The 18,246-nt window shown below is 40.2% G+C and overlaps 6 protein-coding genes across 6 annotated transcripts; 3 read left to right on the forward strand and 3 right to left on the reverse strand.

The window, feature by feature from the left end:
* Positions 1 to 43: 43 nt before the first annotated feature.
* Positions 44 to 5,947, reverse strand: BRETT_000478 (uncharacterized protein; the record flags this gene model as incomplete). The annotated part of the gene is made up of 1 exon (XM_041279043.1): positions 44 to 5,947. The coding sequence occupies one exon, from the start codon at positions 5,945 to 5,947 to the stop codon at positions 44 to 46; it is 5,904 nt and encodes a 1,967-aa protein (XP_041137257.1).
* Positions 5,948 to 6,914: 967 nt separating this feature from the next.
* BRETT_000479 (uncharacterized protein) lies at positions 6,915 to 8,927 on the forward strand (the record flags this gene model as incomplete). Its single annotated transcript, XM_041279044.1, has 2 exons — positions 6,915 to 6,919; positions 6,998 to 8,927. The coding sequence occupies 2 exons, from the start codon at positions 6,915 to 6,917 to the stop codon at positions 8,925 to 8,927; spliced, it is 1,935 nt and encodes a 644-aa protein (XP_041137258.1).
* A 363-nt stretch (positions 8,928 to 9,290) lies between these two features.
* Positions 9,291 to 11,507, forward strand: BRETT_000480 (uncharacterized protein; the record flags this gene model as incomplete). The annotated part of the gene is made up of 1 exon (XM_041279045.1): positions 9,291 to 11,507. The coding sequence occupies one exon, from the start codon at positions 9,291 to 9,293 to the stop codon at positions 11,505 to 11,507; it is 2,217 nt and encodes a 738-aa protein (XP_041137259.1).
* Positions 11,508 to 12,040: 533 nt separating this feature from the next.
* Positions 12,041 to 13,471, forward strand: BRETT_000481 (uncharacterized protein; the record flags this gene model as incomplete). The annotated part of the gene is made up of 1 exon (XM_041279046.1): positions 12,041 to 13,471. The coding sequence occupies one exon, from the start codon at positions 12,041 to 12,043 to the stop codon at positions 13,469 to 13,471; it is 1,431 nt and encodes a 476-aa protein (XP_041137260.1).
* A 128-nt stretch (positions 13,472 to 13,599) lies between these two features.
* On the reverse strand, positions 13,600 to 15,744 carry BRETT_000482 (uncharacterized protein; the record flags this gene model as incomplete). The annotated part of the gene is made up of 1 exon (XM_041279047.1): positions 13,600 to 15,744. The coding sequence occupies one exon, from the start codon at positions 15,742 to 15,744 to the stop codon at positions 13,600 to 13,602; it is 2,145 nt and encodes a 714-aa protein (XP_041137261.1).
* A 261-nt stretch (positions 15,745 to 16,005) lies between these two features.
* Positions 16,006 to 17,844, reverse strand: BRETT_000483 (uncharacterized protein; the record flags this gene model as incomplete). The annotated part of the gene is made up of 1 exon (XM_041279048.1): positions 16,006 to 17,844. One exon carries the CDS (start codon positions 17,842 to 17,844, stop codon positions 16,006 to 16,008), a length of 1,839 nt encoding a protein of 612 aa, XP_041137262.1.
* Positions 17,845 to 18,246: the final 402 nt, after the last annotated feature.

Here is an 18,246-nt window from a genome sequence, read left to right on the forward strand (position 1 = left end):
TCAAATTTTTTGTTTTCATTATTCTAGATTATTGCTAGATTCATCATTTTTTCTTTTTGTGTTGCATATGCGGTGGAAACTTCACCTTTGGCTTGCTAAGCTTGAACATTCCGCCAGTATCCGAAACCGTGCCGAATCTCTCACGCTTGTTTCCATTTGAAGACATATGATGAGGCCTGCTTGGTATTATACCATGCCTAACTCTTTTTGGTGGCATAAGATTTTGATTTTCTTTACTTCCTGAGAGATAGCCGTGTGAACGCTTATGATTATTCAAAGAAGTATGAGGACCTGAAGGAACATGAAGTGCGCTATTTGGAACAGATGTCTTGAACTTTACCGTATCCGGTTTCACTGTCTGTTTATTAAGGTGGTGATTATTATTTTCTTTCTCTTCTTTCACCTCATGCAAAGAATCAGTAGATTTATGATTATAGTCAGCAGATTTATGACTATGATCAGCAGATTTGGGACCATAATCAACAGGCTTTTGACCATAATTTTCAAACGTATCCAAATTGGCAGTGTTGGATTTAGTAAATCCACGTGTTATGCGCTCGACAAGATGTCTTTCAGTAGCATTTTCTATCAAATCCCTCCAGGTCTTGTTATTCACCAAGGCCTTCTTCGAGCCAAGTATCCAAAGAGACGATCGAGCTCTAGTTAAAGCAACATTCATACGACGGATATCGGCTAAGAAACCAATACCGGTGTGATTTTCAGCTCTCACACACGAAAAAACGATGACTTCCTTTTCCTGTCCTTGGAAGCCGTCCACAGTATTGAAATCAATCTGGGTGGTTATAATACGGCCGAAGCGATTTATAAAAAGCTTTTTAAGGAGCTTAACTTGCTCCTTATAAGGCGAGATGATTCCAACTAATCCCGCCCAGTTAATCTCAGAAAACTTCTCAAAAAGATCTTCAACTAATTCCAACGCAAGCGAAGCTTCAGTGTAGTTGAAAACAGACTTTGTAGCCTCATTCTGCTCTTCTGCACCTTTGACATCAAAAAATCTGTAAGGACCATATAGGGAGTTCCATGGCTTCGAGTTATTTTCGGCCATATTTGGTCCGTCCAGCAATCTGGAGTGGTAAAACTCTTTGGATGGGAACATGGAGATCTCAGGGTGCATACGATACTGGACATTCAATAAATACACACTGTCCTTGTGATTGTTCTGTATTCTAACAAACAAGGACTGTTCGTACTTATAAGAGGCGGCCTTTTGCGAAAGAACTGTTGGTGGAAGCTGGTTTGGATCACCAACCATCACGCACTTGGTACATCCGTACCTCAAAGGAATAATGGCACTAAGTTCAGTACATTGTGCGGCCTCATCAATAACAACTGTGTCGAAGGTTAAAGACATACTAGCCAAAACATCATGGGCCGAACCAGAAAGAGTAGAGCAGACAACTTCGGCATCGTTTAAAATCTTGAATTGAATATTACGCCTCTCGATCTCCCTGTTCCTGTAACTGACCGATCTTTTCTCTCTGATCTCATCCAACTTCTTACCTAACTCTCTTCGTTTCTGCACCACATCCTGCAACCTCATCTCTGCCTTTGCAATCTCTGCCTCCGGCAACTTTCCGGAGTCCAACTTCTCACGCAACTCGTCTCTTTCCATAATGCACTTCCGATGCTGTTCTCGAATGGCATTGTCATCTATTTTTTCCACGGATGAAAGCTTCGAGTCCACCAACTCCTCCAAAGTAATGCCCTTCACTTGCTCATTGATCGCATCCGTTCTTCCCAATCTCACGAGACGAGGTTTAAAAATTACTCCTTTCGAGTTCTTAATGCCACGCATCAAACGTAGCACCAACTCATCAACAGCAGCATTAGAAGGTGCACAGACCAATATTCTTCTGTGCTCCTTCGAGCGGCTGACTTGTTGAGAGGGCATCTGGATTGGATGACTGCCATTTCTTGCAACTGCCATACGTGTCAAGAAGTGTCCGATCACACCAAGAATAGTCTTAGTCTTACCTGTTCCAGGAGGACCCTGAATAAGAGAGAAACCTTCTTTATGGACTGCACCTGCTATAGCAACAGCCTGGGAATCATTAACATCGTAAGTCCCTTTAATTTCGGCCACCCTGGATGAGTCTAGGCCTTCTGGCTGGCAAGGAACAGCCTTTGTAATAGACTTCACTAAGTCGTAGTAAGGTAAACCAACAAGAGAGGAGTATTCTCTTTCCACAGTTGTCATCTGCATGACTCGCATGCCCACAATTTCTGTAGATGGCGACAAAAACTTCACCATCTTGGTCGAGGAAGAAATACGAAGCGTCAACTCCGCATACCGGCTGTTTGAAATCTTGATATTACGCACTCTGGCAAAACAACTGCACTTTCTGTTCGAGACGTGTCTTCTCTGAAGCTGCTTGTCTGTAGATGGCAAGTTGTCAACAAACATCAATGCCATCAAGTCGCTTTCCAAAAGAAGCCTCTGCTCGGTGATCATTTTCTTGTCAACGGTGGAATAAACATCATAAAACGAATCTGTAGCCGAACGGGAAGCAACCGTTAGTCTGAATGGCTTTTCTCCACCAACTTGCTTTGCTCTTTGTATACCCTGCCAACATTCAAGTAGAAGTAAAGGCTCAAACGTTTTCTGATAGTCTTCAGCAGTGTCGAACTCATCTGCAATCACTTTGTATCCAGAGATATTACTATCGACTGGGAAATCGCCGCTGTGCTCATAAGACCAAGAAAGAACATGCTTGTAGAAAGGATTCATGTCTACATTTAAACGAAGCCTCATTAGCTCCTCCGCCTTCTTCTTCTTATTCATCGTTTCCCTGATCATTGCTTGCTTATCAGAAACAGAGTATGCAGGCCTACGATGCTGAATGGATGATAAAGTAGCTTTACTTCTCTTCAACTTTGCTGCAACTTGTTCTTTCGTGAACAAACCACCATCGTCATCATCGTCGTCATTATCATCGTCATCCTCTTCGGAATTCGAAGCTGATCCCGAATGCTTCTTATTAAATCCTGGCGGTCTTGCTGCGGCAGGTTCCTTGGCAGGCTGCTTGAACCTCTTTCTCTTCTCATTCAATCTAAGACGAGCCTGTTCAAGCAATGTTAGTCTTGGTGGTGCAACATCTGGAATCTCAATAACTGTTGGAGAAACATATTTATTGCTCGAAATTCTACCGGCACGTCTAATTGCCGCATTATTCTTCTCGGCCTTCTCTCTTTTCCGTTGCTCCTCTGCGGCTAAGATATTCTCAACCAACTCAGCATTCATGCTTCTGGTGCGGAGCAATATGTTACCCGTTTGCTCTTTATTCATTCTGTTGTTGTACTTCTTGGCCTTAGCACACAACTTCGTCAAGTTGGCAATGTTCTCGTCAGACACCTTCACCTTTAGCTCCATACTTAAGTCAAGAACATTGATGATTAGGTTCACGCAAAGAACCAAAAGTGCCGGATCACTCAAACGTAACCACATGATCTCATCCTTTAAAGCAGACATCACCGGTTGAAAAATACTCTCCTGGATATCCGTAAGCTGCTCTTCCTTAATTCCATCAAAGCTAATGGCCGAAACCAATAGCTTGTACCCATTCAACACGGAATGTGAAAGATCCAATACATCTCTTGTGAACTCTAGCAGGTCAGAAGAGATCCGCTCGGCCATCTGCTTATTGTTAGACAGAACTTTAAGTCTTTCATAAGTAGAAGACCACACAAAAATGGCCCTGTAAATCATTCTTAAAAATCTCCAGACGGCCTCCCAAAAATCTACAAGGACCTCACGACTTTTCATGCTTAATGAGGAAACGTGCATTGCCAAAAGACCGTGGATGGGATCAAAGAGTGCCTTGATAAGATCCATTATGATTCTCACGCCCCGCTTACTTGCTTTAAAAATTTCTAGCTTCACAAATATTATCAACGTGCTGCTGAATGGTTTAAGAACCGACGGAATATCTTGCTTGAGAGCTTCTCTAAATGCTTCAAATCTGCCATCAACATTGAAGGCCTCATACAAAAACGAAATACCAGATTGATAAACCTTTTCCTCTGGTGACAAAACACACGACCATATACCCACTGAAGAAACTTCACTTCTGGCTAAAGACTGCATTCCCTGAGTCGAAGAATACTCTACAATCTTGCTTAGGATACTTTCCACTGAAGAATTCCACTGACCAACGTATTTGTTATGCTTACTGCATGTGGCGACCAATTTTTTCATATCATCCTCCGGGACCGTATTATTTTGCTGGAGCCTAGTCTTTAAATATAAAATGTCAATAGACCTGACGGCAACAGCGTTCTGCAATGCTGATAGGAATGTTGTAGCAATTTCAACATCTGTACCCGTCAATTTAGTCTGAAGAATATTCCAGAGATCCGGATGTGTCTGCAGTGTAACACTAGAGTCGCCAGCAGAAAGACTATAACCTGATTGTACTAATAGTGCCACATCATACATAAGTGCCGACTTTATAAGCTTCAAGGCTACAACTCTAAGGGCACTATTCTTAATGGCATCAAATATCACAATGCATCTTTTATCGACAAGAGATCTGGCCTTGGAATTAGTAATCATTTCAAAAGTCAACTTTGCATCGAATAGTGCGTTCTTTGGATCCAATTGCTCTGACATCATATTCAAAGCGAAGTAACAAAAGAAATTTCCATAGGAAGGATGAGAAGCATTATTCATCATGTAGTTGAAGATGATACAAGCAAACTGAGCTTTTTGTGATTCCTTGAGAAGTGGATAGCAAACAGTCATCCAACGAAAAAGATCCCTAAAATGAGGAGTTGTACCTGAGTCGGCGACTCTTTGAGACAAGTTTGATGCATCCTGAGTTGTTGAGGCAAGAGTTTTGAGGTATGCAGGATTCTGAAATGCAATATCGAAAAATGTGAGATAGCTATGTGGCTTTATCACAGTAAAGAACTGGTTTCCAAGTCTTTCCAAGAATATTGCTAAAGTTCTCAAAAGATATGGCAAAGGCTGATCTAAATACGACAGCGACTGGTTTATGAACACTTGTGTTAGAGGAACAACATTAAAGCCCACGTAATTGGTATAAGACTCGACAGTTGGTGGATATTGAAGCTTTTTGAGAATGGCCCCTGGATCACAGAAACGTAAAATAGGATTAATACTACACCAAAAGTCGACGGCCCTCTGATCGGTGTAAAAGTCGGGATCTTGGATCCGGTAGAAATATTCCTCGTATTCTTCCATGGCAAGAGGATTGAAGTCTTTAGATTCAAGCCAAGTAGTCTTTGTATCATCCCCGTAAGGAAACTTCGAAAGAGCCCACTCTCTTTCATTACTGCTACCTTCAAATAAGCAGTATATCAACCCAGGGTAAAATTTCAAAACCTTCGATAGGCTTTCTCTGTCGACGGTATCGATTAGGGCAAAGGAATGGTCGAAATAACTCTTCAAATCGCTATTCATTCTTAGAAGTCGAGGCCAAATCATACATTCAACAAGACAACTGGTAACAGTGGTGGATAAATCACCAGGAGTGTCGATTGAAGAACGTATTTTTGAGCTGAGATAATCAGCCTCCCATTTCGCAAGTCGTTCCATGATAACATTTGTGTTCTGAAAACTAATCTTGCGGATGTTGATGAACTTCTCTCTAAAATCAGCTCTCACAGCATGGAAACCTATCACACAATTAGTGCATTTATCAAGTGAAGCATGTGCACGTTTCCTAAGTTCTTCTAGTACTTCATTCTCATTAAATGAGGCCAACACCAACAACAAATATACCAATATCGTAGCCTTGTTCTTTTCACAAAAAAGATGATGATCCGTCTCTGGAAGCGAGAGGAAATATGTGAAACAGTCATTCATTAACTGTTGCTGAAGATCATTATCGTCAGGATGAGAATGCGAATCCTGTATTCGCCTCACTAAGCTCTCTTCATTTTCATTTTTGCCTTCTGAGGACATATTGCGCTTCAGTTAAAATGGTTTTTTCACGTCTGTTTCGAACTCCAATGGCTTTTGTAAAAGAATCAACTGAAAAACGAAAACAAGACAAGCACCGTAAAAGATATTTATGTGATATCAATCGAAGGATGCTCGCAATGCAAGTATGACTATATATGCTAATATGATTTGGACGACTACAGTCTTAGCAGACACGATGCTTGAAGAAAGGTACTTTCTATGAAAGAAAAATGACAAATGACAAATGACAAAGAAATAAACTAGAAAGTGGAGGGGAAAATATAAAAAGCCCAACGTAGCCTCAACTGCGTTAAAAATACCTTTATGTAACTATGATCGCAACCGAAAGGAAACTTGATCAGTTATTTGCAGTATAAACTCCGCTAATTTGTTAAAGAAGTTAACAAATGTGTATGCAATATGGAAAGATTTAGCATTAACGATGCCCCTACATATAAATAGGAAGGAGAAATTTGCCAATGGGCATTGTGCACCACTTTATTTTTTCGCGACACCAACTCGTTACACTAATAATCGTTAATAAGAGGGTTTTCGTTTTCGCGATAGATGAAGGGGAAAAATAAAAATGGATTAAAGGCCGAACAAATGTGAAAATTCGTCGATCGGCGTTACAAAACATTAAGCGGTCTTAATCAATCTCGTCAGACGCTTCTGACTATTCAACGCGAAACACTATCGCAATCCATAGATACTTTTATTTTATTTTTTCATGCTTGTTGCTCTCTCAGTCTCTCAGGCGATCCGGCCCGAAACAGCGTGTGCACAGAAGAAACCAAAAATAAAATTAAAAATGGGGTCGATTAGCTATGGAAAATAAATAAATACTCAAAACATATTACATGTATTTACATGATAAAAAAACACGAAGATTGTTGACTGTGCAAGAAAAAGAAAGACACGAAGTCTCCTTAATTGAGAACAACAATATTAAATTCTAAATAAAGAAATGAGGTAAGCTTGTTATTAATCACATACGACGGCAGCAATCAAAATGTACTAACAATTTGAATATCAAACATTTTCAACCAGTGGAAGATTTGTCAGAGCTTCTAAATTCAGACATGTCTACGGACAACAATTCAAGAAGGAATTGTGCTATGAGAACTTGAGGCCGACATTAAGTGCCTTTGATTCGAACCTCTTGAAATGCAACGGTAAATATATTGCTTTGAACGCTAGTGGTATTGGATCCGTTATCGTGATTCCAGTAACTGAGACGGGTAAGGCACCGGAGCAGGTTCCTATGTTTAGAGGCCACACAGGCGGCAGCGTGTTAGACACGGATTTTGATCCATTTGATGACCAGCGGTTTGTTTCGTGTGGTGAAGATGGAAAAATTATGATTTGGGACATACCCCAGGATTACACCTTCATTCATAATGATCCAAAGAAAATTCAAGACGTTAAGCCGGTGGGTGAGTTGGTGGGCCACACCAGGAAGGTGGGTCACGTGGTTTTCAGCCCTGTTGCGAAGGATATTTTAGCATCTTCGTCTTTCGACTACTCTGTCAAAATATGGAATGTTGCTACGAAGAAATGTGTCATGACGCTTCAGCACAAGGATCTTATCACATCGTTCTGCTTCAACTACAATGGCACTAAGATCGCATCTGCATCGAGGGACAAGCATATCAGAGTTTGGGATGTGAGGTCAGGAAAGCTTCTTTGCGAAGGAAAAGGACACCCTGGTGCAAAAGCTTCAAGGATTGTTTGGCTGGGAAAATCAGACACCCTTTTCACCACAGGCTTTGACAGGTACTCTGAAAGACAGCTTGCTTTATGGAATGCCAACGATCTATCTAGCGGTCCAATTGGTGGATTCTATCCTCTTGACTCCTCTTCTGGTGTTCTTGTTCCATACTTCGATCTTGCAACCAGCTTGGTTTTTGTTGCGGGAAAAGGTGACGGAAATATTAGATACTACGAGGTTGCGGACGGAAAGCTCTATGATATTTCTGAGTTTCAGTCTATAAATGCCCAACGTGGAATTGCATTTGCACCTAAACGGTCGGTTAATGTGAAGGAGAACGAGATTCTTCGTGCTTACAAGCTCTTGAACGACAACTCAGTCGAGCCTGTTTCGTTTATCGTTCCAAGAAGATCGGAAATGTTCCAGGAAGACATTTATCCAGATGCTCCTGCAGGTATTCCAGCTCTTACTGCTGAGGAATTTCTATCTGGCAAGACGGTTGATGGTCCTACTTTGGTTTCGATGAGAGATATATACGATGGTGCTGAGAAACCAAGTACAAAGACTGCAGAAGAGGAGGAGAAGGAGCAGAAAGCAAACGAGGTGGTGCCTGCAAGTGTCGAAAAACCAAAGGAAGCAAGTACCAAGAAAGTGGAGGCTGCAAAAACAAAGATTTCTGCACCACCTGAGAAGACAGAGCCTGCCAAAAAAGTGGAAGCTGTTCGTCCAGTCTTTACAAAATCGCAGGAACAAGGCGTTGATGCTATGCTCAATGGAAAGACCGTGAACAAACTCTTGGAGAAGGTTGAAAATGCTTCGGATGACGATACTCAGGATGTTGATGCAGACAATGAGGAATGGGAATCGGTCGAAGTGAATGAGTCAGAAAAGAAGAGGGAGGAAAAGAAGAAGGAAGAGGAAAGGAAAGATAAGGAAAGGAAAAAAGAGGAAGAAAGGAAGATGGAAGAGAAAAAGGAAGAGGAAAAGAAAGTGAAAGCGAAAGAGGAAAAGAAAAAGACTGAAGACCAAAGACAAACTGAACCACCAAAATTGACGAAAGAAACAAAAGTGGGAGCTAAGGATGATGCAACTGTCGCTAAGAGCTCGAAAAAGGCAGTTGGCTTGAAAGCTAATGTTGAAAAACTACAGACACTTGTTGAAAAGTTGGAAGGCACTGTCAGCACGTTAATTGAAGCAAATATTGCGAAGGACGAGCACTTAAGACAGATCGAGTCTAAATTGGACCAACTACTAAACCATAGTGCTTAAGATGTAAGCGTATTTTGAAATATAGAAGCAACCAAACTCCTCTTGATACAGATCTTGGGATTGGCTGGCCATTTTCTTTGTATAACATCCATACACCAAATGCAAATAAATGAAACTCAAATAGACGTTTTAGGAGTGAGTGAGGAGAAGGAAGTGAGGTAGGTAGGCACGGCGTAAATTTTTTTTTTTTATCTGTATGCGGCTTGACGCGTGTGCTCCACCTTCTTTCTCGGTAAGGCTAAAACCCAATTAAAGCCGACATATATATATTCGATAGGCGTCTCATTTGTGAGTGTGGATACTTTCCTTCCCTAGAAACTATTATCAACTTAACTTTAGATCATACACAGATAGACCGCCGAAATGGGAATAGAATCAGGGAGCCATGATGGTCGGAAAAAACCCTTTAAGTCAGAGTACAAAGAAACGGACTACGATTCACCTACTCCTAAAGATGGCTCGAATCCATTTGTGAATATCATGGAAGAGCTCAAGTTGTCATATTTGACGGCAGTGGGAAAATTAGAGGAGTTCGAATCCGAGGCAAATGAGGATAAGGGGACAAAATGTAAAAAGAAGTCCTCTTTCAAGAGCAAATTGAAAACAAACAGGGATAACATCCCTAAAGAAGACATGGAAATGGTCACAAAACTCTTGAAACAACAAAGTGAAGCGATCAGCTACAAACAATGGCACGAGACAAGTGTGAAGTTGGACGAGGTTTTGGGAAATAACGAGTGGAAAAGTATCAAAGACTCGGACCTATATGATTACAAGCTAGTGGAAAAACAGCTAAACGAGCTGAAAGCAGCAAGACTGAACAAAGATTACTATCGGATGCTTTATATAATCCGGACTACCTGGAGGAGGAATTTTGCAGGCATAGATAACACCAAACTTTATGGAATGTGCTATGTGGGAACAAAAGTGCTTATCGAAGAATATCTTTCGGAATGCGAGAAATGCTTACGTGAATTGTCCAAACCAGACTGTCCTCTAAACGACAATCACACCCTTGAGATGCTCACGCAGACTCGGAGGAATTATGGCCAGATTGCAATAACGATGAGTGGTGGTGGAACTTTTGGTTTAACTGGCATTGGTGTTTTTGCAGCTCTTTTCGAGAATTCAATATTTCCAAAAATGGTTTCCGGTTCCAGTTGTGGCTCTATAATGAGTACTGCAGTTTGTGCGCTGCACGACAACGAAATTTTGGATCTTTTGAGCCATTTATTCACGGATAAGTTTGAAGTGTTTGGTAGTGAGGATGATCCGCAGTCTATTATTGGCAGCTTGAATAGATTTCTGAAGTATGGAGTCTTGTTTGACAACCTTGGCCTTCAAGGAACCGTGAAAAGCTTATTTGGAGATATCACATTTAGAGAAGCTTTCAACAAAACAGGCAGAATTCTCAACATCACTGTTTCACCTGCATCTATTCACGACCAGCCTACTCTTTTAAATTATTTAACGGCTCCACATGTTATGATTTGGTCTGCAATATGTGCTAGCTGCTCTGTTCCGCTAATATTTCCATCCTCGACAATTTATGAAAAGGATATCAAAACGGGCGAGCAGAAGGAGTGGTGCAATCCAATGGTGAAATTTGTGGATGGCTCCGTGAACGGAGATTTGCCAATTACACGTTTATCTGAAATGTTCAACGTGAATCACGTTATAGCATCTCAAGTGAATCCACATATACTTCCACTTGTGCGTTTCTCCATGGAGTGTGAACAGCCAAGAAGGAGGAACTCGCTAGGATTGATGTTCAAACGACTAGTAAAGAAAACGTTCAAGGTCACCTGCTGGGAGATATCGCATTACTTGGACGTTTTAACAGAAATAGGTATCTTCCCAAACATCAGCACAAAGCTTAAACAGCTCATAACACAGCCTTACAGCGGGGATATTACAATCTTACCTGAGATAAAATTGGACAGTCTATCCTCATTGTTTGCAAACCCGACCGCCGACTTCTTTTGGAATTGCATTATAGGGGGAGCCAGGGCGACATGGCCGCAGATAGAGATGATAAAGGATCATTGCATGATTGAATTTGCATTAGACAAGGCAATCACAACTTTAAGATCAAGAATTATAACAAGAGGTGATACAACTGCCCCAAAGCAGCTCACACTACTAGACTGTAAGAATATAGAGATTGAAGAACACGACTTTGAAGGTCCTCGTGAAAGAAGAGAATCCATGTTTCGAGAAAGATCCGGAAGCCTTTCATGCTACCATTTTTCAGGGGAAAGCACTACTCCATATGAGAGGCGGCCCAGCACTTCTTCCATGAGTGGTCTCAACCAAAGAAGCCCTTTTGAAAATACTCTATTTTCGAGAGGACCCACTTTCATTTCTCCTAGGACTCCTGTGAGGTATTCTCCTACAAAGGGCAGATCTTCCAGAAGGATATATTCATCCTTCTCGTCGAATTCCTTACACACGGCCTATCGTCGTAGTTTGGAGATAGGTACCAGCTTTGGAAGCACTTCCCACACAAGAAGACACTCCGCTGAAATTGGGAAGATTACAGGATCCGACGAGAACGATTATCGAGACATTTTCAAGTGAACAACTTGACTGTCATAATTAATTCGCTTATTACATCATATTTTGCTTTATTCCATTTTGCAGTGCTCTGTACATTAATAATACGCTTTTGTGACCATTAAATGCTCTATAAGTATCAAATTCAACTAGTTATCGATGCGTATTCGCTTTGACAAACGTATATCTTATTATTTCACCTTCTATACCGTAACCTCTATTCGATCATCATCTTTTCAAAACTTCTTTCTCAAAATGGATATGTCTTCGGTTCATATTCAAATACACGACTGTTCTGTTATATCAGCTACATGGTACACATACATTTAGTGTTGCCTGCAGCTGAAGAATTCCCACCTAATGCGATCCCTATTAAGGTTCATCATATCTGGAAATTTTTTAATTTTTTTCGAATTCTTATATTTTTCCATGTCAACACTTCGCGACATACCTTATTCGTAGATCTTCCTAATAACTCAACTGTCTCCCTATCCGTCCGTACATTCTCTTTGTTATACCCAAATACATCAAGCAAACACAAAATTTCGGGTCCTGCAATGGCCAAAGCAGTAGATGAGAAGCCAATTAGGATATTGGTTCCGGATAAGAGCTTTGACTTAGAGCAAAAACCAGCAGAAGGTCTTTATGATGAGCTTTCCAAATGCACGCCCAAGACTTTAGCCTACTTTGATGAAGTGATACAGATTTATGTTATTACATCGGTCAAAATCGAAAGCAAATTAAAATTGGAGCTTGGATACGGTACAGATAGAAACACATCATTGTGTCAGTCAGAACCTGTCGCAATAACAAAAAGCTATAAAATATGGATGTTCGAAGTGCGCATAGAAGAAGGGAAAAGTACACAGTTAAGTATACGTGCCTGGTACGAAAACAAGGAGGAAGCCCATGACAAAATACTTAAGGACTTCGAACCCTTAGATGAACTGATAGTAAATGGAATCAAGCTTGAATCTGAAACTCAAAGTGTGAACAATGAGGCGGAGCCTAAATTAGTGTCGTGCGAGGTATCTCTAGCGATTTCACCGCTATTTCAATTGGTATTTAAAAACATCAAGTCGGAAAAGGTGTTTATCTCATTGGATGTTTGCGCATGTCGTGAACTCAAAGATGCTAGGGCAGATATTATTATAAAGAAGATTAACGTTGAGGTTACTAATTGTGAAATCATAGAATACTCAAAAATTAAGTATCCTGTTCATCTGGTTCCAGAATCTAAAATAGCATTAGCATATGTTCTATCGAGCACGGATAACAATCATATAAAGCCAGTCACTGCTTTAATCACCTCTACTGTTGATGGATTCAAAGAGATAGAAACGGAGTGGACTGCAAACATAGATTTCCAAAAACCATACTACAACCCTGGAACCCAATCGTTAAGAAACTTCTCTACACCACTTTTAATGCAAAGTAGAAGCCCATCGAGATCAGCATCATCGGTTATGCTATCAGTTCATAAAAGATCTGGGTTTAAGTATAAATCAAATTCTTCGACAAGCGTGCGGTCATCAAGTCAGATCATTAGAGGACTCACTTTGTCCGTTTCCGGAAAGACGCAAGTGAAATTGAGTGAAGCATTCAAATGGAAAATACAATTGATCAACAAATCATCCACCAAGATGGATCTCATCCTATATATACAATCATCTGTGAAGAAACAGTATGAGAAGTCTTTGGTGCCAATATCAGTACAGAACTCGCATTCTACTAAGGATGATCCGGTTCCTTTATATAAGAACTCACAGCTAGTGAGAGCATTCTACCATAAATTCAACAAAGTGGGACTGGTATCGTTGACAAACAACTTGAGGATGAATCTTGAGCCTGGAAACTTGTTTGAAACCGAGTTGCAATTGGTTGCAATTGAAAGAGGCCTCTTTACTCTTCGGGACATCAAGATTCTTGATGCAAATACAGGCGACACGTTTGGTTGTCCCAGGCTGCTTGATGTTTTAGTTGTTTAAATACACATGGTGAAGGCAGATAGATAGACCTTACCCATACACAGATAATATATAGCTCAATGAATAAGAACTATAAAGAAAAGATAATCATCATTAATATCATGTACATCAAGTATTTAGTATACAACTCAATGATTGCTGGACTCAAGGTAGTCCAAGATTTCGTACTGGTCGTTAAACAAAAATCCAAAGTGTTCATAGGCTGTTTCGTTGTCCATCTGCAAAAATTTAATGAGGTCAATAAGCTTCGAGAAAACAGCCTTTCCTCTTTTATCTCCAGTATTAATGCCTGGCAAGTACCTCATCCAAACATATATTACATCCATTGTTGCAACAGAACCTGTATCGGCCGAAGTATTGTGCTCTGCAAGGATTTTAAAGTCAACTGTATCAAGTGTTATGTGCTTAAGTAGGGTCTGCTCAAATGGTGTGAGAGAGTCTAAACTTTCAACCTCGGAAAAATGCGACACTAGACCAACCCTGCTTTTAGCAGCAATGATGAACTTAAAGCAGTTAAGTATATTTTCAAATTGATTCTCCGTCAACTCATCCAAAGCACACCCAATAACTGTCTCTGCATTGAAGGTAATCGTAACGTATTTTTGATAATCAAATCCTAGTAAAGTAACAGAGTATTTGGCGGCAATAGTTCCCGGAGATTTTGGCAACACACTGAACTTAATTCGTTTATTCGACTTGCGTTCGATAGATGACTTTGGCTTTGGATCATCAATACTGAAAGTGGCCAACTGGAAGAATCCCTTATTCATTTCGGATATCTTGTAGCTCAACAGCTCATCACTTGGATTACTGAAGTTCATGTAAACAGACTCTTGAATTCCAACACAGCAGCGCTGTACTATCTCACTAGGTTCGAACTCCAAAAGCCTCATAGTGGATATAACGTTGTTGTAGTACTTCTCAAAAATCAACAAATGCTTTTGAAGCAATTCCGGATGAAACAGTTTGGAGTGAACACAGAATTCAGAATAAACAGGACGATGATCCGACCCATCAACAGACAAACTTCCATATGTGATCTGCCTGATTTGTGTTTTTGATCCACAATAAGCTATCCTATCGGTATAAGCCGGCTTTCGTTTAAGATCGTATTCTCGTGCCGAATTTAGTTTATATGTTGGTGCAAACGATAAACGGCCCTCTTCAAAGCCTATCAAGGCATCATTTTGCGACATAATGGTGGCCAGCTCATCATATCCAACCAATACTTTATATTGCTTTTCCCGGATAGCAGAAAGAATAGCATCTCTATCAATTCCATCCAATCTTGAATTCAAATCACCTGCAACGAAAATAAGACCGTTCGTAGCTAGCGGTTCAGATATCCCCGATAAACTTATCGTGGCCTTGGAAATTTTATCCATCTCGATATCATCAAGTTGCAACACTCTTTGCACCTTATCTGAGACATTCTTTGTGGACTTTGGAGTTAAATGTCCCTCACTATTTACGAGTGAGACAGAGTTTCCAACTTTCTCGAGGTTTTTCATTCGGGATTTGCAAGCAGATGTATCTTCTCCATGCACCAAGTGCATGTTAAGGACTTGGATAGGCAGCCCAGCTAGTTTTGTATCGCCGACTTTTCCCACTGAAAACTTGAGTGAGATACATCCCTTATTGTACCATCCGAGATATCCTAATCCGACGGTATCAACATTTATATCTGATATCTCTTGGGAAAGAGACGGATTTGCAATGAGGATGGTTGTAAGCCCACTCAATCCCGATTTGTGCATCACTTTGTAGCCATTTGGAAGATTTTTGAGGATCACCTCAGTCCAACGATTGATCACCGAGTCATTAGATGCAAGATATCTTAGAGAGACTGTTTCTTGAAAGGTAAAAACGTACATATCTGCATATTTATCGGCCGAAGCAAGCTTTAAAAACCCACCGATACTATCTGTTGGTGGTAGTTGACATAAATTCCAAGTTATTAGTTTGAAAATAATTGTTGCAGTGTATATATCGGTGCTTTCAAACTCGGAAAGAAAATCAGACTGTAAAAGATCATGATAGCGGAGTTTATTAGAAGGATTCAGAGCATGTAAAAGTTTTATTGCTCGATACTTGTCAACGGTGTCTTCGGCCTCATTGATGTTGACATTTTTCAACTTTTCAGTAAGATCATTTTGCGCATCATCTTGATTGCTAACATTTGTAGATGGAGGTGTTGATGTTATAGTTGTGTCCACATCTGCTTTGGATGAAGAATCATTCTCCGTATCTGAGTTTTCAGACTGAAATACCATGCTTTAAGATACTTGCCGCACTTGTAGTCGGAGGCAATTGAAACTTGGGATGAAAGAATTACTTAATTGCTTATCACGGACTAAATCGGTCTTGATGGATGAATACCCGAAAATTGAAACAGCTAAAAAAAAAAAAAAATTCGCGGCTTTACTCTCCAGTTAGACACTCCAGTTAATTACCGAGACACTTTCTCAAGCGATACATAAAACAGTCAACATTAACATTTCATCAAAAATTAAATTACAAGTACCTGTACAAATCTACTCAACAGCATCATTAAATGCATCCTCTGATTCGGAAGATAATTTTCTATCCGATTCATTCGTACTTGCCGGTTGGACATTTGAGATGTTCTCATTTTCCGATTTTTCTTCAGCCTTTGCCTTATCTTCAACAACAACATTCTCTTTGACATTCGTGCTATCTTCTACCATCTCCCCGTTATTATGCAAATTCTCTTTACTACCCTTGTCCGTTTTGGATTCATATATGCTTGATTCAGCTATTTCATTTGCTTTTGCTTCAAGTACAGGATTCTGCTTAGATTCATTTATAGTCGTGTCAGCTTCCTCTGATAGAAGATCTTTCTCGGCCTCATTTTCGAGCTGCTGCCCACTGATTTTGTTCTTTTCACTCTTTCCACTCTTTTCGTTATTCTCATACTTTTCGTTCTTTCCATCCTTTTCGTTATCTTCATTCTTTTCGTTCTTTTCGTACTTTTCCTCATTCACACTTTCATTAGTAGTGTCATTTCCGGAAATTGAAGCAGCACTTGAAGCCGGAATCTCTGACATATTACCAGAGAACTGTTGGCTTTCTTCCTGATTCCACCACTGATTCTTCCATCCGTAAACAAGTCCAAACTTATCAGCCTCACACCACAATCCGAACTTCGTGAAGTACAATTTGGCACGTAACTCAGTCAATTTACACCACAAGGATGCAACCTCATCCATCGAAACACTCTGCTTAAGGCTTTTCAAGTACCCTAGAAGTTCCACCGTACATCTTAGCTTATTAGCACACGAAATGCAAATAGTATACGCATAATCCTTAATCTTAAGCCTATACAAGCGTGCAAAATTCATCTCTTTCCGCTTCTCCCCACACAGAGAGCACTTCTCCTCAACTGCAACAGGCCTATCTGTATCATATCTGAAAAGCTTTGGATCGGGTTTTACACCTTGCTCTAAACCTTTATTCGAAGAAAAAGCCGATTTTTCTGCAGGGAGTGCAGCCTGGGAAAGATTGTTTGACTTCCACACCTCAGTGTAAGCACTTAAAGGCTCAATCGTCACTTTACTGTCCATAAGACTTATAATAAAGGACCTTCTTCTATAGAATTTCACAGCCGGTGACAAATCCAATCTGAGAACTGGCTCCACGTCCTCGGCAAGAATGGTACGGAAAAAACTGGAATCTCTTATGCTGAAAGGTTTTGTGGTAGAGGCAAGGGCTCTTCGAAATTGGTTGAAAGACTGCAAATCAAAACGCAACTGATTGTACAAAGGAGAATATATCAATTGACCATTGAACTTCTGCAAAGAAGCTGCTGTAAATGAAGCATCTCCCAAATTATTATCCTCCACAGAATTTCCCGATGACTTATCGGCTTCACTTAACGAACTTGAGGCATCTCCATTTCCATTTGGCTGATTGCTTGACAAATGAGTCAACATATCCTTAAGTTGCGTTAGCTCCTTCTTGAGCACATCAATCACCATATCTTTCTGCTTGAGACTCTCTATTAACTTCCCATTTCTCACCTTGAAGTCATTTGCCTGGACATTTGCTTCCTTCACCTTATTATTTGCCTGATCAAAAAGTGTCGCACTCAATTCTTCCACCTCAGTACTCAATTTTTGAACTTCCCGGTCACTGTCCTCCTGCTGCTTTCGACTATCATGAATCCGCCGCAGAAGCTCTTCATTATATCTCTTCAATTTCAACATCTCATTTTCCAATGTCGAATTTTTTTCAGTCTGTTCCAAAAGTTGTACTGAGAGCTGTTCAATGCTTGATTTAGGACTTGCACTTTTTTGATCGGCTCTTGCAGCCGGTATTCCAGGCTTTGCTGCAGCTGTATCTGTTTCGCCCATCAATGCCCTTAAATTGTTTATGCTATCCTAAAAAAATGTTGGTAGTACCCGGTAAACTAATATTCTCCAAAGATATATGCGTTCGTTTATTCGCTTTTTTTGACCGAAGGTAAAGGTAAATACGGTCAAAAAAAAAAAAAAAAAAATGCAGGAACGTTTATTTTCTCATAAAATGCAGTGGATCGCATACTACTACACATTGGATGCTATGGGAAGAACTTTTTTTTTTTTTTTTTGCACGGCCTTGATAACAATATCAGCTGAAAAATTTTATTTTATTTTATTTTAATTCAGTACATCTATCTACCTTATTGCGATCAGATAAAAGAAATAACACATTCAAAAGAATACAGTCAAAGGTGCTCTATCAAAGATTGCACCAGTTGTTTGCATTAGATCCAT

The sequence above is a fragment of the Brettanomyces bruxellensis genome, chromosome 8, assembly GCF_011074885.1.
Source record: "Brettanomyces bruxellensis chromosome 8, complete sequence".
NCBI lineage: Eukaryota > Fungi > Ascomycota > Pichiomycetes > Pichiales > Pichiaceae > Brettanomyces > Brettanomyces bruxellensis.